This window comes from Rhinopithecus roxellana, chromosome 21, assembly GCF_007565055.1.
Source record: "Rhinopithecus roxellana isolate Shanxi Qingling chromosome 21, ASM756505v1, whole genome shotgun sequence".
NCBI lineage: Eukaryota > Metazoa > Chordata > Mammalia > Primates > Cercopithecidae > Rhinopithecus > Rhinopithecus roxellana.
In genome coordinates, this window is record NC_044569.1 from 53823327 (window position 1) to 53844890 (window position 21564).

Here is a 21564-nt window from a genome sequence, read left to right on the forward strand (position 1 = left end):
TGCTGTCTTGTCTCAGTGCCTATACTTTTTGTTTTAGCAATCCCTCCTCTTCACCAGCCTAATTCCTATGCATCTTTCAAAAATAAGTTTAGAGTAGAGATTATCTGCTCTAACCTGTCAAACAAAATTATGACAGGCAATTGTTTTGGACTGAACTCCTGCCCTGGGCCTAACACATGAGACCAAACCAAAATGAAGTCACTCACGCTAGATGCCACAAAACCAAACTGAAATTTCAAGCTAGCAAATAGACCTGTGAACAGACCAATCCTTTCTGAAAGCAAGAGATTCCATTCTATCTGAATCCGTGTAATAAAGAAGTCTCCTCTGCTTTAACCCTTTCAAAAACAGTAATGTGAAGTAACCTGATGTTAACCAATCAGCTTTTCCTTTCTATTGTTATAAATTCATTGGTTACTGATGTTGAAATTGTTGCCAATAAATAAGGGAAACAATTACTCCTTGGGAAGAACAGTGATATCAAATATTGTATCTAACTGTTTTCAGTGATAAAGGGATTCACGTTTTCAGAATTCAAGTATATTTGAAAGAAGTATAATTCTAAGCTGAATATAAGGGAGAAAATAAAGCCATATATATCCCTCAAATATTTCAGAGAAAAGGCTATTTAAAAGCCTCAATCAGTAGGGTAACAAACAGATCTAGAGAAGGATTGAAAAATATTTATTTCCTATCTCAATTGTGAAAAAAGTATCCTTGATAGGTGTTATGCTTTTATAATTTGTATGACTTTTAAACTGTACTAATATGAATTTCCTCTTGAGAGGTCATTAAGTCAGCCACACTGAGTTATAGTTATGTAGCAGAAGTAGGTGAAAGGTAAATTATTTTGGACATTTACCTTCTGCAAGCAGGATACCAATGGAAAATTGTTAACCAATAATCCCACTAGAAAGGCCAAGAAATGAAATGATGGGAAAATCCAATCAAAAGTAATAAAGTACTCTATGTTTCCATTTTCGAACTTCTTCCTCTAAAGCTGTTTTATTTATAGCCAGATAAAGGTATGATTTTAGCTATCTGTTAGTACTGAATGTCCAGGTATCTTAATCTCAAGTGATAGATGTGCCTCATGGATAACTAAAGGAGACATCATCATATACTTCTTATTTCTTCTTTTTAAAGGAGTCATTTATGATTTATTCACATCTACTGCCTTATTCAAGTTGTTATATGTGACAGGCTGGTGAACAAGAGGCTGATTTTTGAGACACCAATACATACAAAGCTTAAAGAATAACAGAAAATAATAAACAACTGAGTGAATTTCTGATTTCATAAATTATATATTATATTATTGAAGTTTCCAACAAGATAAAAGATTCAGAGATTTTTCCGAAGATTGTCCCTCTTCTGTAACTTACAGTGTGTGGTATGAAGCTATTGGCATTCTAGAATTTCTAAGATATTTAGAAAATTGACTTAGAGAATTATCAAGCAACTGTTGCAACTAATCACTTCTAAAGCTTTGCAAAGTAGTTACTTTCTCTTTAGAAACAAACCTCAACTTAGTGAGGAAGTCCTTTCCGGTTACCACATACTAATTGCATGTACTTAAATATAATCAATTTACTTCAACTGATGAGGTGGTCTTAATAAACAATAAGACATTTAAAAATAAGTATGTTTTATATTTGTCAGCAATGGTATGCAAGCTAATATTCTGGGGCCTTTCGGGGAAGAATACAGGAGTATAATTTACAGGATGACATTGAATATATCAAGTTAGATCTTGAATTAAAATTTCCTGATGAGCATAATAGAAACTAGATGATCTTACCCATGGGTGAAGTGAGGATAAGAGATATTCAGACTGAGAGAACAAATAGGGTAGGTAATGGGGAGTGGTTAAAGGAACTCACCATCCAGACAACCAGTCAGCCATGAGGCTATATGCTCTCATGGGAAATAATGCTTGATGTGTTTTTAATACCAGTGTGTTTCTAAGCAAAGAGTACTACGGTGGACTCTGCTTGAAAATTTCCAGCCAATTCTTTAAAGTAGGTTTTTGAATGAGTAAAGCAATTTTAAAGACATCTTTTGTGCTTTGAATGAGGGAGAAAACTTGTTCCCCAATGCAAAGCGTCTACAGTATATTACGACAGAAAGACAACTGGTTAGGAGGAATAAAACACGGGTGGTGTTTTGGCTCTAGCAATATTTTTACACCTTAAATGTCAGTTTCCTAACCTTCAGGATGAGAATGATGGATAATGTTATGTCTATATCTAACGTTCCAAATGCACCATTAACATGGTTAAATAACTCTGCAGTAGAAAATTCAGAGACTGACAGAAGTGAGTAAATGACCAAATACATATATACTCACATCAACTTTACTATCCAGAGTACAATTTTATTATCCAGAGAAACTTCTCAAATGCAGATAGATATCCATTATTAGATACTGAAATCACTTAATGGATTCCAACCACCATTTACCAGAAAGAAATAAAATAGAACAGATAATACTAGGGTACCCGGCAAGAAGTAAGGACAAATATTGTCTCTTGAAGCTTCTGTTGTGGTACTGAGAGACAGGACTAGCTGGATTTCCTAGGCCAACTAAGAATCCCTAAGCCTAGCTGGGAAGGTGACCGCGTCCACCTTTAAACACAGAGCTTGCAACTTAGCCCACACCCAACCAATCAGAGAGCTCACTAAAATGCTAATTAGGCAAAAACAGGAGGTAAAGAAATAGCCAATCATCTATTGCCTGAGAACACAGTGGGAGGGACAAGGATTGGGATATAAACCCAGGCATTCAAGCTGGCCACGGCAATCCCCTTTGGGTCTCCTCCCTTATATGGGAGCTCTGTCTTCACTCTATTTCACTCTATTAAATCTTGCAACTGCACTCTTCTGGTCCGTGTTTTGTTACGGCTAGAGCAGAGCTTTCATTCGCCATCCACCACTGCTATTTGCCAAGGTCACAGACCCGCCACTGACTTTCATCCCTCCGGATCCAGCAGGGTGTCCGCTGTACTCCTGATCCAGCGAGGCACCCATTGCCACTCCCGATGGGGCTAAAGGCTTGCCATTGTTCCTATGCTGCTAAGTGCCTCAGTTCGTCCTAACCGAGCTGAACACTAGTCACTGGGTTCCACGGTTCTCTTCCATGACCCACAGCTTCTAATACAGCTGTAACACTCACAGCATAGCCCAAGATTCTATTTCTTGGAATCTGTGAGGCCAAGAACCCCAGGTCAGAGAACGCGAGGCTTGCCACCATCTTGGAAGTGGCCCACCTCTATTTTGGAAGCGGCCTGCCACCATCTTGAGAGCTCTGGCAGCAAAGACACCCTGGTAACGGTACGTTACATATTATAGATTTATAGGTATGTGTTCTGGGTAACAGAGTAAATTATATTTATTTTCCATCAACATTGCTAATATTTTCAAGCCATTAGTCACAGTGTCTTTATTTGAGCTTACGTAGAAAAGAGGTTTCTACTTACCTATAGTGGGGTCATGATAATCAGGAAACTGATGACTAATAAACTGCATTGTCATTGCTGAAAGAAAAAAAAAACATTTTGTTTAATAAAAATTCACCAATTAATCAATGAGTTATTTACCAACATAGTTCACCAATCTTTTAAAAGGTTCTGGTGAATAAGTTAGTTATGTGAGTGACTAATTTAATTTCACACAAAATGAAAACAATAAGACAAAGTTCTAGAGGGAAAAATGTGTCAGATAATGCCAGATACTTCTCTGAAATAAATATGTTCAAATTTTAAGTGTATTTCAATAAAAATAGTATTAGAGTAAAAACAAAGAAGCTCTTGACATAATGAAGACATAAACCAGTTACAGAATCCCTCTTGACCTGCTCTGGTTAAACAGTTGGTAATAATGATGTGTAAGTCCCTTTCACCAAAAAATCTGTACATTCTTTGGAACTCTTAAGTTTTTCATCTTAAAAGTGAACAGATAACCTCCGAAGTTCTTATGAACTATAAAATATGTAATTACATGATTTTTGTCTTTAACTGTTCAAAATTAAAATTATTTCAGTTACTTTTATTTTGCCCAATAAATTTATGTTATTGACCACCTTTTTTTATTCCTTTTTTTTCTGTAATTCTGTATTCTCCACATTATTTCCAAACCTACGATTTTGTAAAACATTTGTAATATTTCTATTGTAGAGTATTTCCTCATGTGAATTTCCATTATTAGGAAGCAAAAGGAACTCTGAAGCAAAACAACAAACCTATATAAAAATAGTGCATAACAGCTCTTCTTTTTCTTTTTTCCTCACTTCTGCACGTGTGTTTGTTAACAGACTCTCTCCCTGAGCAAACTTTAGGTAAGATCCTAAGCCTTTTTCTCTACTAGGCCTCAAACATGGACCTTGTCCTTGCATTTGACTGGGTCTATATAGCCCACTTGCAGTACAAATCCTGCTAAGTCAGTTTAGAGAGAATCCTCCCCTGACATCTGATCACTCTGCCCTACCTTCAACAAGAATCCTGCTAAGTCAGTTTAGCAAGAATCTTCCTCCCCTTGATGTCTCCTCTTAGGAATTTTCCATTCATGGGTGTAACTCCTCACCTCTCACCTTCCTCCTTCCCTGTGCCTTGCCTATAAATCTCCACGTGTCCTTTCTGTATTTGGAATTGAGCCTAGTTATACACTGAGGAATCTTTTCCCTTGTGGAAATAGTTCCTGGATTAAATTTATTTTTATTGCTTTAACTAGTGTCCAGCTCTGGTTGTTTGGTTGTTTTTAATAGTGTATACACACTTTAGCAAATGTTCAGGGCAGAGAAGACTCAGTTACATTCAACAAACATGTAGAATGCACTAGTTTGACCCTGCTGAGAAATGCAAAGAAATGGAAACTGACACAGTGGAAGAGAATTTCGTCTTTTTTTTTTTTTTTTTTTTTTTTTGAGACGGAGTCTCGCTCTGTCGCCCGGGCTGGAGTGCAGTGGCCGGATCTCAGCTCACTGCAAGCTCCACCTCCCAGGTTTACGCCGTCCTCCTGCCTCAGCCTCCCGAGTATCTGGGACTACAGGCGCCCGCCACCTCGCCCGGCTAGCTTTTTGTATTTTTTAGTAGAGACGGGGTTTCACCGTGTTAGCCAGGATGGTCTGCGATCTCCTGACCTCGTGATCTGCCCGTCTCGGCCTCCCAAAGAGAATTTCTGTTTTATGCTTTAACAATTGCTTACTTCCTTTCTTCGCATTGACAAAAGAAGTCTCTACATGAAAGTATTACTCAATTTGACAGCCTTGGGCAAATTTTTGAAATGCAAATCAACATTCCTTACAGATAGCCTGAGGAGTTAGAATCCTTCAGGTAAACACTGACAGCAACATGTTTATTAAGTGGATATGAAGAAGCATTTGGAAAATGCTTTTCCTGAGTTTTAAAATGGCAGTTGTCTCCCTCTCTTTGTTCTTGACTGGTTTGCTCCTAGTTAGAATACAGAGGTCAGAGGCATGGCTTCATGTGAGCAATTAGCTGTGGGTAATCAGTCATCTCAATTCCAATAATAGCTTAGTTCAGTACACTTAAAACTAAAATGAAGATATTCCTACTCCACTCAAAACAAATGGATATACACTTAATTACTAATGTGATTAACAGCCTCAACATCCATCTTATGATAGTCAATTATTTACGCTAAAATCTCAAAGATGTCTTTGCATCCCTTCCCTCTCATATCCTCCATACAAACATAAATTTTAAGTTTTCACTCCAACAAATTTTTCAAACGTCTTGATTCTGCTATTACTCTAGTTCAGAATCTTATATTTCTTTTGAAAATCTCTATTGTATTAGACTAAAAACTGTTTCCTCCATAATTATTTTATTTTCTTTACATTAGATCTTTCCCAATGATACCAACATCATCATTAAAAAAATTATGTCACTCACATGTCAGCTGCTATTAAAATAAAGAACATAATCTTCAACATGATATGCTAATATGTGGTCTTTCGTGAACCACATTCATCTTTCCTTTTAGTCTGAACTTATACCACTGCCCAAACAGCTACTAGCCTTGTTCTCAGACTTAGTGTGGTACTTTCCATCCATGAGAATGCCTTTATCCTATGACATGAAAATGACCTTCGCCATCTTCATTTTGATATCAGAATGATGAAGACTCACTCCTTGCCAAAACTTCAGTCAGGCTTCTCAGAACCCTCTTCTCACCTACACCTAAACTTTTGTACTTCCATATTCATCTTTTCATAACCCAGATTTAGCAAAAATACTGCTAAATCAGTTTAGAGAGCATCCCCTACCCTTGATATCTGATCGTTCTCAATACCTGATCAAATTCTTCATCCCCACCACTCCTCAAGAAATATTTTATTTCCCTGCCTTCAGCAAGAATCTCATTCAATTTATTTAACCAGAATCGCCCCTTCTGGATATTTCTTAGTAATGTTTCCATCCACTGACCCCAATCCTGCTTCTTGGCTATACATCTGCCTTAGTGCTTGCTGTATTTGGAACTAAGGCTAGTTCTACATGCAGTTCTTCTTTATCCTTTGCCATAGTTCCTGAATAAAATCTGTTCTTACCAATTTAACTACTCTCTGGCTCTGAAATTCTTTAATAATGTTAATAATGATTGATATCTCTACTCAAATGTCACACCATTGTCTCCACACATTTAAACGTTCCTCTACCAGGTATCAGTACATGATAGTCATGGAAGCTGTCAGGAAGCAATAGAACGAACTGTTATGGGCAAGTTAATTGCTACGCAATTGGGAAGGAATTATGGAGCCTGAAGAAGTTTTGAACAAACTTAAGAAAAAAGATATGAAAGCATTTTAATAATAGAAATATTTAGATATAGACTTGAGAAACATACAGCCAACATCAGAAATAAATGAATCAGTCAAGGACTTACCTGTTACAGTTATTTATAAGAACACCTAGGCCAGGAGCAGTGACTCACGCCTGTAATCCTAGCACTTTGGAAGGCCAAGGCGGGTAGATCACCTGAGGTCAGGAGTCAAGAACAGCCTGGCCAACATGGCAAAATCCCGTCTCTACTAAAAATACAAAAATTAGCCGGGCATGGTGGCGCATGCTTGTAATCCCAACTACTCCAGAGACTGAGGCAGGAGAATCACTTGAACCTGGGAGGTAGAGGTTGCCGTGAGCCGAGACTGTGCCACTACACTCCAGCCTGGGTGACTCCATCCTGGAGCCAGACTCCATTCCCCACTACCCGCCCCCAAGCCCCCACCCTGCAAAAAACAAACAAACAACAACAATAAAAAAAACCCAGCATATATTTAGATGATGGAATTTGTGCTGTAATGGAAACCTGCTGCTTGTTGTATAATTGAAAAAGGCCCTTTAAGTGTGGAATCTTCTGACCCTCCGCTGAGACAGAATCAAAGCAAAAGGAGCCAGCTGAGCTTTGTTTCAGCACTCAAAAGATAATTTTAGAAAGATTGATTTGTATAAGTTTCTTCTGTGTTTTAGAAGGTGGATCCCCGCCTGTAATCCCAGCACTTTGGGAGGCCGAGAGGGGCGGATCACGAGGTCAGGAGATCGAGACCATCCTGGCTAACACGGTGAAACCCCGTCTCTACTAAAAAATACAAAAAGCTAGCCGGGCGAGGTGGCGGGTGCCTGTAGTCCCAGCTACTCGGGAGGCTGAGGCAGGAGAATGGCGTGAACCCGGGAGGCGGAGCTTGCAGTGAGCTGAGATCCGGCCACTGCACTCCAGCCCGGGCGACAGAGCGAGACTCCGTCTAAAAAAAAAAAAAAAAAAGAAAGAAAGTGTATCCCCTATGGGATATCTAACAGGCATTTCCATTTTGGGGAGATAATTTATAAAAAAACAATTTTTGAAAAATCTCTCCTAAGTACCTCTCAAGCTCAACCTATTATCACACCGGAGAGAATCTGCTATCAGTCAGACTGGAGATTAAATTTTATTTCATTTTATGTTACACAGTTTTACCTCCTCAAAAAATTGGCATTCTATTATTCCTTGATAAAGAGCAACTTCATAAGAAACTCAAACTCATAATTCTATCCTTTTTTCAGATATTTTAATTGTATTGACTTTATAATATCTTAATACATTGGTTCTAAAAGTCTAATAACAATGGTCTTTTACTCCCAAAACATTCGTTTATATACACATAAGAACACAATATTGAGAAACGGGTAACGATCAACAAGTCCCAAGTGAGAACAGTTGTCCTAGAAAATACTGGCATAAGTCAGAAATCAATATTTTGATCAGAATGTTACTGTATAAGTGAATAATTGAATTGTGAATTGTGGCTTTTATTATTAAAAAGTTTCCCTTGTGTCATTTAATTATTTTGATCGTTTTGGTCTGATCAAAGTTATAATCATTGCCTTAACTTTGTTTCAATTTTGGGGGTTTATTCCTAATTTTTCTTTGAATTTACAATTGTAAACCACTGTGTTTCAGGGGGTTTTTGGTATACTATAGTGCTGGATTTTTTGTACCAATTTAAAATTTGTTTTCTTTTAATAGGCAAGTTAAGTCCATTCACATTCTTGTACTCATGTTCTTATTCTTGTTTTAGTCTAGGTTTAAAATTGAATATAATAAACCTTCATCATTACCTATTTTTTTTTTCAAAGTTTTCCCAATCTTCTATTGATTGGATGGAGGAATATATATATATATATATATATATTTCATGGGTACAGTATTTCCAGTGTTCTTGCCTATTTAAAACTATTTTTCTATAGCCTTGATACTTACAAGACAACTTAGCTGGATATAAAACACCTGTCCTGCACTTTTCTAAACCGTATTAACTGTTTGATCTGTTTTCCTGGAGATACTAAGGATTCTTTTTTCTTTATAGTCCACTAGTTTTACTAAGTTATGTCTTGAAATTAATAGTAGTACATGTCAATGCTCTGTTAAATTTTGGAGGAGAGTATTTATTACCTTAAAACAGTTGATTCGCTCTTCTTTTTTCTTCTTAGGGTAGTTTTGTATCATGTTTGTTTCACCTTTTTTTCTCTATTCCTATGCATTACATATTCAGTTATTACGTCAAGGGTGTTGTCTTCTGTCAGGTTAGTAGAGTGTAGGGTTTTTATTTTTATGTTTTTTCAAATTATGTAACATTGACAGGTGGTGGGGATCATAGAAGTAATTGTCTTATCTTGTTTCTCTTTCTTTTCAACAGAATCTTTAGTTTTATTCACTACCTTCCTACGTTTTCCTTCACTGCCACATCTTGAAGGTGAATACCTCTTTTCTAATTATTTCTGTCTCCCTGAGAAGCAGATTGTCAGTTCTGGTTCTGTTTACTGTCAAGCACATTATCACCTCTGTGAAACATAAAGTTCCAGACTAATTTTCAGTATTTTGGCAATTAGAGTTGTATGGCTTCTTTTCGAAAAATGATTTTACCTATATTTCATTTGAGTACTTGACTTTCCTTTCCTCTTTTTCTCAATCTTTTAAGTCTTCCCTCTGTCCATCCTCTACAACCCCAACCTTGTAATGGCACCAGAATTTCTGTTGAGTCTTTTTTTTTTTTTTTTTTTGAGACTAAATTTCGCTCTTGTTGGCCAGGCTGGAGTGCAATGGTGCAATCTGAGCTCACTGCAGCCTCCACCTCCCGAGTTCAAGAGATTCTCCTTCCTCAGCCTCCTGAGTAGCTGGGATTATAGGAATGTGCCATCACGCCGGGCTAATTTTGTATTTTTAATAGAGATGGGGTTTCTCCGTGTTGGTCAGGCTGGTCACGAACTCCTGACCTCAGGTGATCCACCCTCCTCGACCTCCCAAAGTGCTAGGATTACAGGCATGAGCCACCGCACCTAATCTCTGTTTTATTTTTCTACCTAGAGGTAATTTGGCATTTATGGCGTAGATCACATGTGGTTTAATTGTACTTCTTGTTGGTATTTTGGCTTTGTGGTAGGATATAGGGAGAAATTCAGATTCAAGAGGCCAACTATATTCTTTTACTCATTTCTCACTGACCAGTAAATCATTATGTGTAAGATGGAGCCCACAAAATTCTTGGAAGTATAGATCTTCGAAACTTGATGCTGAAAATGAGCAATTAATTTTTTCATGGAGAATTTATGTCAAATATGACCTAAACACAATATATTTAGTTTCTGTTCTTATCTATGCATCAAATTACTTCAATTAGATGACTAGAATTTATTTGTCTAAAAAGGCCGAGAGAGAAGTGTAAGAAAGACTGTCACTGGATCGCAATTCAGTCAAGACTGCTTAGAACAAGAAAAATCATGCTGTCCATTCCAAAAGATTTTAAAGTTCACCTATGAAACACCTATTGAGCACCTACTGTGTGCTAGATAATGACAATACCAAATTAATAGGTGGAATCCTTCAAATATAGTGAATTCTAGATGTGTTTTCGACCTCCTGAATCAGAAAATTAAGCTGCATGCATGTGTGAGTGTGAGTAGCGGAGAGATTGATGGAAATAGGTGCCCTGGTATAAGTAGAATGTATAAGAACACATTTCCTAGCTTTGTCTTACAAAGCATTTATTAGTGCAAAAGGCAAATAGATGAACAAAGCTTTTGGTGTCTTTGCTGCAATTATTTTTCACTCTTGTCATATGCAACATAAGGGAGGCTGGAAGATGACCGTTCTGTTCCATGGAGTCTTTCCCAGATCCTCTCATCAGGTGGTCTCCCACCCCTCAGAACTTCAAGGCCTCCTCTGAGTTCTTTATGACAACTTGGCAGAAAAGTGAAGTAAGAGAATTCACAGAGACTTGCATGACAGAATGTTAAGGAAAAAAAGTGCCATAAATATTGTACATTACTATATCCACAGTCTATTATCAAAACTCAGTTACTTGGCTCCTCCTAACTACTATGAGGATGGGGTGCATGTTAGGAAGAAAAGAAAATATGTTTGGTGAACACATAGCAGCCTTCAGCATAAGGGAGAAAAGGATATTTAAAGGAAAGGTGGAAATGTCAAATGAAGGAAAATGAAATGTTATACTTTCCCCTCAAAAAGAAAAATCATTTTCTGAAAAACTAACTTTGGCCTTAATGTTACTCTGTATCTTACTAGCTTCTATAAGGAATGCTTCTAAATTATCTGAATAAGCACCTTTTAATTTTTGATGAATATTACCAGAAATTATTATAAAAAACCATACTTCTAAATTTTTTTGTAGGGTATAACAACTTGCATGCTAGAAATAAATGCATAATTGTATTTATTGCTTTTAAAAATTAATTATCTAGATAGGAGTACATCTGAAATAATACGTGATGCGTTTTTTCAGGTTTACTATGTGGTTATCATAAAAATATCTGGGAAAAGATAACAATAGGAGGTTTTTTCTACTGTATGCACATAAATGCTTCTTTGAAAGTTGGTTAGTGGCTTTATGGATACAAAGAAAGTGAAGAGTGTATATGAGTAGAGAAGACATTGGATTAGAATACTTGCAATCTTAATAAAAATAATTAGGGATGAAAATAAAGAATGCTTAGTAGACTCAATAGCCCTTTGCTTTGATGTCTAATATTATTACAGTTAATTTATTACCCTTGTATATCAATTAAGAATACTATCCTACTGTAGAAATGGACATTACTGAATAGTAAGCTCTGGATACTATTAGGAAGTACCTGATGGATTTCATATCAAAGACCCTTTTTCTTTATTAGTGGCCATATCATTAACATATGTTATGTAAATGTAGTGTTTCTAAGGACTTTATAAAATATGCATTAAGTACATATAATAAATAACGGCCAAATGCATACTAAATGTTCATACAATGGTAGTGGTGAGAGATTAAAAACAATCATTTTTTAAAGCAAACACATTTTGTGTGGACTTCTTTTTTCATGTGCATATTTTTATTTAAATTTCCATTTTATTATTCAGATATTCCCATAATTTACTATTTCATTTTAAAGTTAAATATAAGTCAACTGCTTCTTGCTTTGCATAATTCAGTATTAAATCATCAAATTTACTTCTTTGAAAATCTGACAATATTATATATCACCCTCCTTGGAATGTCAGTGGTATTTAGCCAGAGGCAGAGACTGTCAGTTATGAAAGAGGAAAATTATAGAAAGGGGTTATTTTCCACAAAATTATATATATACATATATATATATATATAGCATAAGATCATGCAACTCATTATTACTCCTCCAACCCACACCTACTCCTCCAAAAAATACTTGATATTTATGTGAAGTACTAAACTAAAGCAATTTAGAGAATAATACAATCTAAAAACTCAAAGACAGAAGTTGGCAAATCACTGCTTTCCCTTTGAGAACTGATGTCCTGTCAGTGAAATGGGAAAAATGAGATTGGGAGACAGGTCACTAAGATTTAGCACCATTTCTCTTGGTTTTTGGGACCTTGAAAAAATTACTCAAATTCTCTGACTTAATTTTCTCATCTGAAAAATGAGAGGAGGGAAGAGAGATAACTTAAAACCACCTCCAAATTAAGCATTCTGCAATGCCTCTTTCTTCATTTCATTGTTACTATCGTCATCATTCCTTCCTCATCTATTTAGGATCTGGTTATTTCTCTTGTACTCCAGTCCTCTATTTTAGTCATTCTGTTTCTGTCACATTGACCTTCAGAGTTTGTCATACCTTTCAGTAACCCCGTTTCCCAAGGAGAGTGTTTGTTGGTGCTTCTACCTGTGCCTGGAGAACTCTCCTCCAGATACCTGCATGGCTTGCTCTATACTTCTTTCAGATTATTACTCACTTGGGCCTTCTCTGGGAGGTATTCTCTCATTACTGAATTTAAATTGAAACCCATTCCTCCTCCTTGGAACTCCCTATGTTCCCTTGCTGGCATTCATTCATTCAAAAATATTGTGTGTCAGACAATGTTTAGATAGTTGGGATATATCAGTGGACAAAAGAGATGAAGACCTTTGTCTTCTAAAGGTTTACATTTGAGAAGAAGATGGGGAGTTGTGCAGGAGGACAGCCAGTGAAAATACACACACATTTCCTTACACAGTAATAATATGTTTAATGGTGACAACAGCAACAAAAAATAAAATTATGATAGCATTATTTTTAAAATAAACATTTAGTATGGTAGTTGGGATAAAATTCTATGGCAAAATGAAATAAATATACCATTTTCAACAAGAATAAGAACCATGTACCATTTTCCACTATGAAATAACTTGTTCATATAGTTTATAAAAATATAATAATGAGTATTAAATTATTATGTATTTTATGTCCCAATAGATACATTTACAAGAAATTATAGGATTTTTATTGAAGACATCATTATTTAAAATAAGGCAGAAGTTACGTCCTTTAAAAATTTAAATTTAGGATAATATTTTATATATCAATTTAAAATTATTTAAGTTTGATTTATAATCTTACAAAATTCCTTGAAGGAACAATTTAACAAAATTGTTTTGAGAGTCATGCAGTAATGTGGTCAGGTTACAGAGGTGTATCAAGGAATCAAATTGATTGGGCCATAGGACCCCAAAGCCAGACTCTTTCCATTGTGCTAATTGGTTTTCATTAATTCCTTCCTCTTACCTGAAAATTTATGCACCATGTGGGCCATCGATATTTGCCAACTAACAACATACACGTACACTAAATGTTTATTTTTGAATGAATAAATAAATGCATCTAAAATTAACTTTTGACTCAAAGTCAAATTAAGGTAAAAGCAGGGAGAGAGGACTGGGCCTGGTGGCTCATACTTGTAAACCACCACTTTAGGAGGCCGAGGCGGACAGATCACCTGAGATCAGGACTTCAAGACCAGCCTGACCAACATGGAGAAACCCCATCTCTATTAAAAATACAAAATTAGCTGGGCGTGGTGGCGCATGTCTGTAATCCCAGCTACTTGGGAAGCTGAGGCAGGAAAATTACTTCAACCAGGGAGGCGGAGGTAGCAGTGAGCTGAGATAACTGAGATAGCATCATAGCACTACAGCCTGGGCAACAAGAGCAAAACTCCATCTCAAAAATAAATAAATAAATAAACAAACAAACAAATAAATAAATAAATAAATAAATAAATAAATAAATGATAAATAAAAGAAAGCAGGGAGAGTCTTCTTTTATTTTCCCCTCAGCACACATATTTACAAACATTTTGTAAATTGCATTGAGTTGAAGGTCAGAAATAGCAGTATAAAAGTCCATAGCACAGGATCTTTCGCAAGGAGGACATGCCCAGAGGAAGCATGGCAGAATAGCAGCCCAACACTCAGGCGGTCACGCTGCTGAGCACGGATAATAAGACTGAGATAACCACCAACCTGGAATGGCCCCAACCAGGAGTGGTAGGATCTTTTTAAAGTCAAGGTAAAAGGGAGGTACTACGAATAGTAAAATAGGGTCTTTGTGGGGTTTGGTAAAGATCTCCTAATTCTCTTTGCAGCTTTTAATACTGACAATGTTGATCTTCTGTACTGAAAGAATGTTGAATCAGAAATTGGGTAAGAGGTATCCCGATCCCACTTTAATGACAGCTTTCATTTTTTTCTAATTAGTGCATTTCTAAAATGAAAGAGGTTCTCCTCTGTTTTCTCTAGGGATACTACAGGTTCTAGATTTCTATAAAATTAACATTTAAAAAGGGGTATTCAGCACTGGTGGTTTGGTGCTTTCCAAATCAAAAGCATAATTCCACATATTTATATTAGGGTAATGAAGCTCATTAATGCAGGCTAAAACCAAACCTATACTTCCCAGGGTGAGAATTTCTGAACCAATTCTTTTCTTAGAACAAATCCATCACAGTTCAATGGTGGGAAGGGAATCTGACATTGTGATTTAATGTATTTAGTCAAAAGACATTTACTGAAGGACTGGTATGTCTACGTTTCTATGGGTCCTGGGTGGTTATAGGATATGGACAATCGAGAAGAAAAGGACTGAGATTTGGGGGTTGAGGGCTAGATTAGAAAACGGCATCATTTGGTTGGGGGAATGGTGTTCAACTGAGCAGTTGGATGGGAGCAGCACCTTTTGCAAGTCTTCATTTCCCTGAGTGTTTTTCCTTTATGGAATGTTCCCCTTTGCTTTCTTGACATTTCTCCACAAACTCACTGCTAATGGAAAGAAATTGTGCTTTCCAGGACTTTAAAACTCTATTCATCTTCACTGACTGATTTTCAAGGATGATTGATGAGAAACAAAAAAGCAAAGAATATTAAAACTAAATGTCACTACTTGCTACATGCTGACAGTTTATTTTGAACTTAAACGAAGAAGAAAAATAGACATTTTCACTAATATTTTCTCAAGTATTTTATCATTTAGGATAAACCTCATCTCCTCAGGTAAATAAAATACCTAAGGAGTATTTCGATATGCAGTGCCCTGCATACCTGTACCAACATATGTAAATACAACTCTCTGTGTAGTGCCATTCTTATAGCATAATAACTAATGGAGACAATTACTGGAGTCTCATCTACATGAATAGGTGGTAGTAACTACAGACAATTCCAAAGCATTCGCATTTTAAAATGTGTATAATTTGTCATAGGAGTTATCATAGATGTTAATATCTAATCCGTATGAGAATTAATATTGTTATCATTTGCCACAATAAGAATTTACTCTGTCTTGACACCCTGATCCTCCAGTGAAAACATTTTTTGACATTTTATTTAATCATGTTAGTAACTGATAGACACCAACATATACCTGGGGCTGAAGGTTTTACTTTCATTGGTTTAGAAGATTATCAATGTATTAAGGCATTCATGATTTAAGTGTTGCTGTAATATCTGCATACATCCTAAGCATTTTCTTTTGTTTGGTGAATCTCTATCCTACTTGTAACAATTTTGTAAAAACACTTGAGAATAGATCATAGAATAGTCAACTGCCTACCTTATCAGAAGGGCACTGGAGGGCACAAATAATATTTTTACCTCACCTCTAATATCTTTTTACCTCCTGCCTGGATCTTCCCATTTTGTGCCTTGTACCATGAATGTGTTTGGATTCCTAGACTCTTTTCTTAAGACATCCTTAGCTTCCGTCAGCTTCCACAGTACTTCATGAAAAAAACTGAAAATGGAGGATGGACCATATCCTGAATAAAAGGCATACTTTTTCATGGCCTTATCCAGATCATATCTATTTAAGTTAATCGTGGTAATAATGGTGATAATCTTTATAATATTATATTTTCACAGCGTTCCTTTGGTTTACATACTATTTTAACCATATTTTTCTTTTCACAGCATATGTGAAATGACATCAATCTAAAGGCAATGGCTGGGTGTCAGATGCAAGACAGGCGGTCCTGATAGGCTGGAATGATGGGATAAACCCAGAAAGATAAAATGTAACAGAATCATGCAAAAATCTTGTATTTTAGTCAATAATCAATGTGACAATTACAAAACTACAAGAATGAGTCAGTGCTGGTATGACATCTGTTCAAATGAAAAAAGACGTGGAGGTTAGGATTAGATCTACATAATTATCTGGCAAAAACATAAAATTTGAAGGATTTGCACAGTTTTAGAGCAGATTGTGACCACATTATTAATTCTCAACATATCACTTGTTGGTCCACTAGGCTAGATTTGTTATGGTGGCACGAACACATCCACTGACTAGATCAGTGCCTGGACTGGATTTTATCTTGCCTCATAGTAAACATGCTTTGGCTCCACACAATACCCTGAGATGAGTTCTGCCTAAAGCTGGGCTGCTTCTGCTGCCTTCTAGTCACCTGAGAGGCAGAGGCCTTGGCTCCCTAGAGACTGGGAACGTGGTGTCTGGCAGACAACACAGGGTCTTCAGCAGTCAACATTTACAGAATTGAATCATGCCTATTCTCCCTAGGGCAGTGGTTCTTAAAATATGGTCAAATAACCCTTAGGGTCTGACAGGCCCTTCATAGGGTAAATGTGGTTCTCTCTTTTCCCACTTGTCTGTATAAAACCAGCTTTCCTTATGTACTCAACCAAAACAACAAACTTTAGCATATTGAACACAGAAACAGATAGACAAATGCAATTGTTTTTTAAGCTACTCATCCATGGAGAATTTAAAACAAAACTTCAGTTTTAATTTATAGTATGGTAGATATTAGCAAAAATAATTCACATAAACAAAGCTCTTCAGGGTGCTCAGTAATTTTTGAGTGTTTAGTGTGATCCTCAGATCAAAAAGTTTGAGTGCCACTGATCTAAGGCAAAACTTCACCCTTCCAAATAAAAAAAAAAAACTATAATTATTCATACATCAAGTAATAAATATTTCAAAAGCCTATAATCAAAGATGACACAATATGAAAGCATACTTGGACAAGTTGTCTATATGACTCCAGATCATTTCTTTTTTCTCATTTCCTTTTATTTTTCTACCATTTCTCCTTTCTCAATGTCATATATTCATGGCTATTGTGCTTATATGTCTCCCTTTTTTCTTATAATCTTTCGGTTTTTTGCTCATTTTGTCCTTCTTGCCATATCCAACTATTTCTCTCAACACTCTTTCTCCCTTTCTAGAACTTGCTGTCATTTTTTGTTTTTGCACTTCACCACTATCTTACCTGTGCATAATATCAAATTGTAGAATTAAAAATTAATGCTGTGCTTAATCAATAAAGTTTTAGTAAATTTCCACCAAATCATTCCCTCTACTCTCATCCCAAGACAATTAATGTTAAAATTTTGGTGACTAAAAACCAAAACAACACCAAAAATAAATTTATAAGTTATACTTAAATGTAATGCTTTCATTTTTCTACAGATATGCTTTTTAATATTCTTAGGAAAATATAAAGAGAAAATAAAGTTAAAATAAAATAAAATTATTATATTTATAAACTAACATATGAGGAGTCTACAAATGAGAAGAGTAAGCAAAACGTGAAGAAAAGGGAAGAAGCTGCTTTGAAAAGGTCTGAAGCCAGGGGCTCAGAAAGATGGAACATACCAGGGAGCCATGCAATGGAGCATGGTTAGAAAATTTGGGACAATTTAGGCCGGGCGCGGTGGCTCAAGCCTGTAATCCCAGCACTTTGGGAGGCCGAGGCGGGCGGATCACGAGGTCAGGAGATCGAGACCATCCTGGCTAACACGGTGAAACCCCGTCTCTACTAAAAATACAAAAAACTAGCCGGGCGAGGTGGCGGGCGCCTGTAGTCCCTGCTACTCCGGAGGCTGAGGCAGGAGAATGGCCTAAACCCGGGAGGCGGAGATTGCAGTGAGCTGAGATCCGGCCACTGCACTCCAGCCCGGGCGACAGAGCAAGACTCCGTCTCAAAAAAAAAAAAAAAAAAAAAAAAAGAAAATTTGGGACAATTTAATAACAGATGTCAAATTTAAAGTTTTGCTTGCTTTGTGTTGAAATTATGCTCCTTTGTTTCTCCTCTTTAATAAATTATATGACACAAAAATATGAGGGGAGTTCTACTGTTTAAACCCATCATGGAGTGGAGGCTGACTGGTCAAAGAGGAGGGCAGCCTTGGAAGCTGAGAGCAAAAGTTGAAGCACGTGAGGCCAATTAAATGGCTGTGGGTGTGGGCTGACTCAGGGATAACCCATAGGGATCTGCAATCTATCAAATTTGGAATCACTAAAGATACAAAGAAGGTATGCTGTCACAATGTATGTTATGCTGGGACTTGAACCATTCCATTGAGACCTTTTCTGACTTTTAAGCCAGTGCCTTTAACAACCTTTGATTATATGGTTGTATTATATGGGTTCACTCAATTCAAAGCTAACTGGTGTCAGGCTCCTGTTTCTTTTGTATATCTGTAACAATAATGTTAGTGTTAAACATGACATTAAGTGTAGCATGTATTCATTAAACATTGCTGACTGGCTCACTGCTGATATATATAAATGCATCAAATATTTTAAAAACCAATAATTCCAATAATTAAATACTTAGGTTGTGAGATTACATGAAACTGTCAGTCTGGGAAAATGGCTAAGGAAACAAGCTCTAGAAGTTTAAGACATTTCCTGGATACTTATACATTATGTGACTTCAGGAGAGTTATTAAGTCATTAGTTATGTTTCTTCGTTGCCTCATCTGAAATGTAGGGTTAATAATAATACCCACTATGGGGTTGTTATGAAAAGTAAATGAAACAATATATGTAAACAACTTAAACTAGTGACCAGACAATTGTAAGCTCTTATTAAACATTTATTGAGATTTACTTTTAAACTGTTCTATTTGGAATGATTCAAATGATTTGTTTTTTTCAGTGTTTCATCGTGGTCTCAGGGTCTATCTGGCTAAAATATGATGTTTTTTATAAAACCACAGCTCACATATGTTCATATGATGTTGTCCCATCTGTTTGAAATATTACATTTCAATCAACTGTTGTTTCGCTTTAATGAATACACCTTGTTTGATGTTCCTTATATTATCACGGGAATGCCAGTTGGTTTAGAAACCAATAATCTGGTTTCTAAAATTGTTCCATCACATGTTAGACTGAATTGAAAAACAGTTTGAATCTAGAGTAGTCATTTCACTTATTACTTGGTTAGGGTTGTTTCTGTCTTCTTAATACGTAAATTGTAGCATCAATAGCATGGCACTCCAACTCTCTGGAGCAAAAGTTAAGTGAATTATGGAGAGAAAACTGGCAAACCAGCATGGACAGACATGATGATAGTGAATCTTGGCTTGTGAAATTCCAAAGACAGCCTGTAGTTCCCTTTCATAAACAATGACACAACAAGAACTTCTGGGAAGTTGTCCAGGGTTTGATAGAAAGATCATTGAGCAGCTAAATTCTCGTAACATCAAATGCTAGCTCATTAAATTAATTCAGACAAGTCAAAATGACAGCTCTAGCTCAATTTCTTTACTTCTAAATCGCAAGCACTGTACTAGATACGTTCTTTTTATTTTCTGTACATTTAATCAACAAACAACTGCACTACAGCTAGGTCCTCGGTAAGTTTTAGGGACACAGAGGTAAAGGGGTAAATTCTATCTTCAAGGAACTCACAACAGAATGAAGGATAAAAATTAAAAAGATAATTACATCATTGTGCACTAAATGTTATGATAGTTAATCGCAGGTTCTAATTTAGGCAAAGAAGAGGGAATGCACTCTAACCTTGGGGAGTATTATTTCTCTGAGAAGGCAGGGCATCCTGAATCTTGAATAGTGAATATGTATTAATAGTTAATGATACATATGGGTAAGCAGTAGAGGAGACTTACAGGCAAAGGAAATAGCATCTGCCGAAGTTCCAAAGGCCCAGGCAACAAGCGGTATTCAGGCATTTCTGCTAATTCAGTATAGATGGAGCTCAGAGTGAATGTAAGGTGTACAGCTTGCAGATGGAGGCTGGAGAGAAAATCTAAAGTCATATCTCCAAGGGCCCATTGTGTCATTAAACATTTTAAACTTTCTTCTGAAAGCAATGGGTAATTGAGAAGGGATTTTTTTTTTTTTTTTTTTTTTTTTTTTTTTTTTTTTTTAGATGAAGGAGACATACTCAGAATTGCTTTTTATTTGTTTGTTTGAGACAGGATCTTGCTCTGTCTCCCAGGATGGAGTACAGTGGCACAATTATGGCTCACTGTAGCCTTGAATTCCCTAAGTGATTCTCCCACCTCAGCCTCTCTAGTAGCTGAGACTGCAAGTGTGCACCACCAGGACTAGCTAATTTTTAATTTTTGTGTGTGTAAGGACTGTATCTTACTATGTTGTCCTAGCTGGTCTCAAACTCCTGGACTCAAGTGATCCTACTACCTTGGCCTCCCAAAGCACTACGATTATAGGTATAAGCAACCTTGCCCAGCAGAATTGATTATTGAAACTAACATCTACCAGCAAAAATGAAGGAAAATATATAAATAGACATTTCTGGGGGTAGGAATACCTGTTAGGAATCAGCTGTGTGAAATCTGAATGAGAAAAGGTGAAGGCTACACAGAAGACTCCAACTGTAGAGGTGGTGTGGTGTTATGGTGTTTTGGTATACATTGATTTGCATCCAGGGTTCCTGGTTCATAACTCCCATAGTAATGCTTGTTTTAGTCTTTTGTTACAATGTTGGATGTATTGGGCCTCAGGGGCAGGCCTCAGGAAACAGAATCCCCTTCTGTCCTCCACCTGCCCCAATGTAGGACTCTAATCTTTTCTGCCTTTCTGATTATGGGTTTTAAGACCCTCCCCAGAGAGGATCCTGCCCAATACCTGAGGGAAGCAATGCTAATATTGTGAAGCTTCCATAAAAAACCCAAGAGGACAGGGTTTGAGGAGCTCAGGACAGCTGAACACATGGAATTTCCTGGAGGACAGCACTCCCAGGGAGGGCATTGAAGCTCCATGCCCCTTCCCCTATACTTTACCCTACGTGTCTCATCATCTGTATCCTTTTGAAATATCCTTTTTAATAAACTGGTGAACATAAGTGTTTCCCTGAGTTCTCTGAGCCACCCCAGCAAATTAATCCAACCTAAAAGGTGCTAGTGAGAACCCCAACGTTGGTGAAGCCAGTTGGTCAGAATTTCTAGAAGCTTGGACTTACAACTAGAGTCTGGCGTGGCGGGTGGGAATATTG

The 21564-nt window shown here is 36.7% G+C and overlaps 1 protein-coding gene across 1 annotated transcript in view; it reads right to left on the reverse strand.

The window, feature by feature from the left end:
• RIT2 (Ras like without CAAX 2) overlaps window positions 1-21564 on the reverse strand; it is a 387902-nt gene that overhangs the window by 292962 nt on the left and 73376 nt on the right. Inside the window, exon 2 of the mRNA XM_010358789.2 lies at window positions 3480-3536. Coding sequence (XP_010357091.1) covers window positions 3480-3536 — 57 coding nt within the window. The remainder of the gene's footprint in view (window positions 1-3479; window positions 3537-21564) is intronic.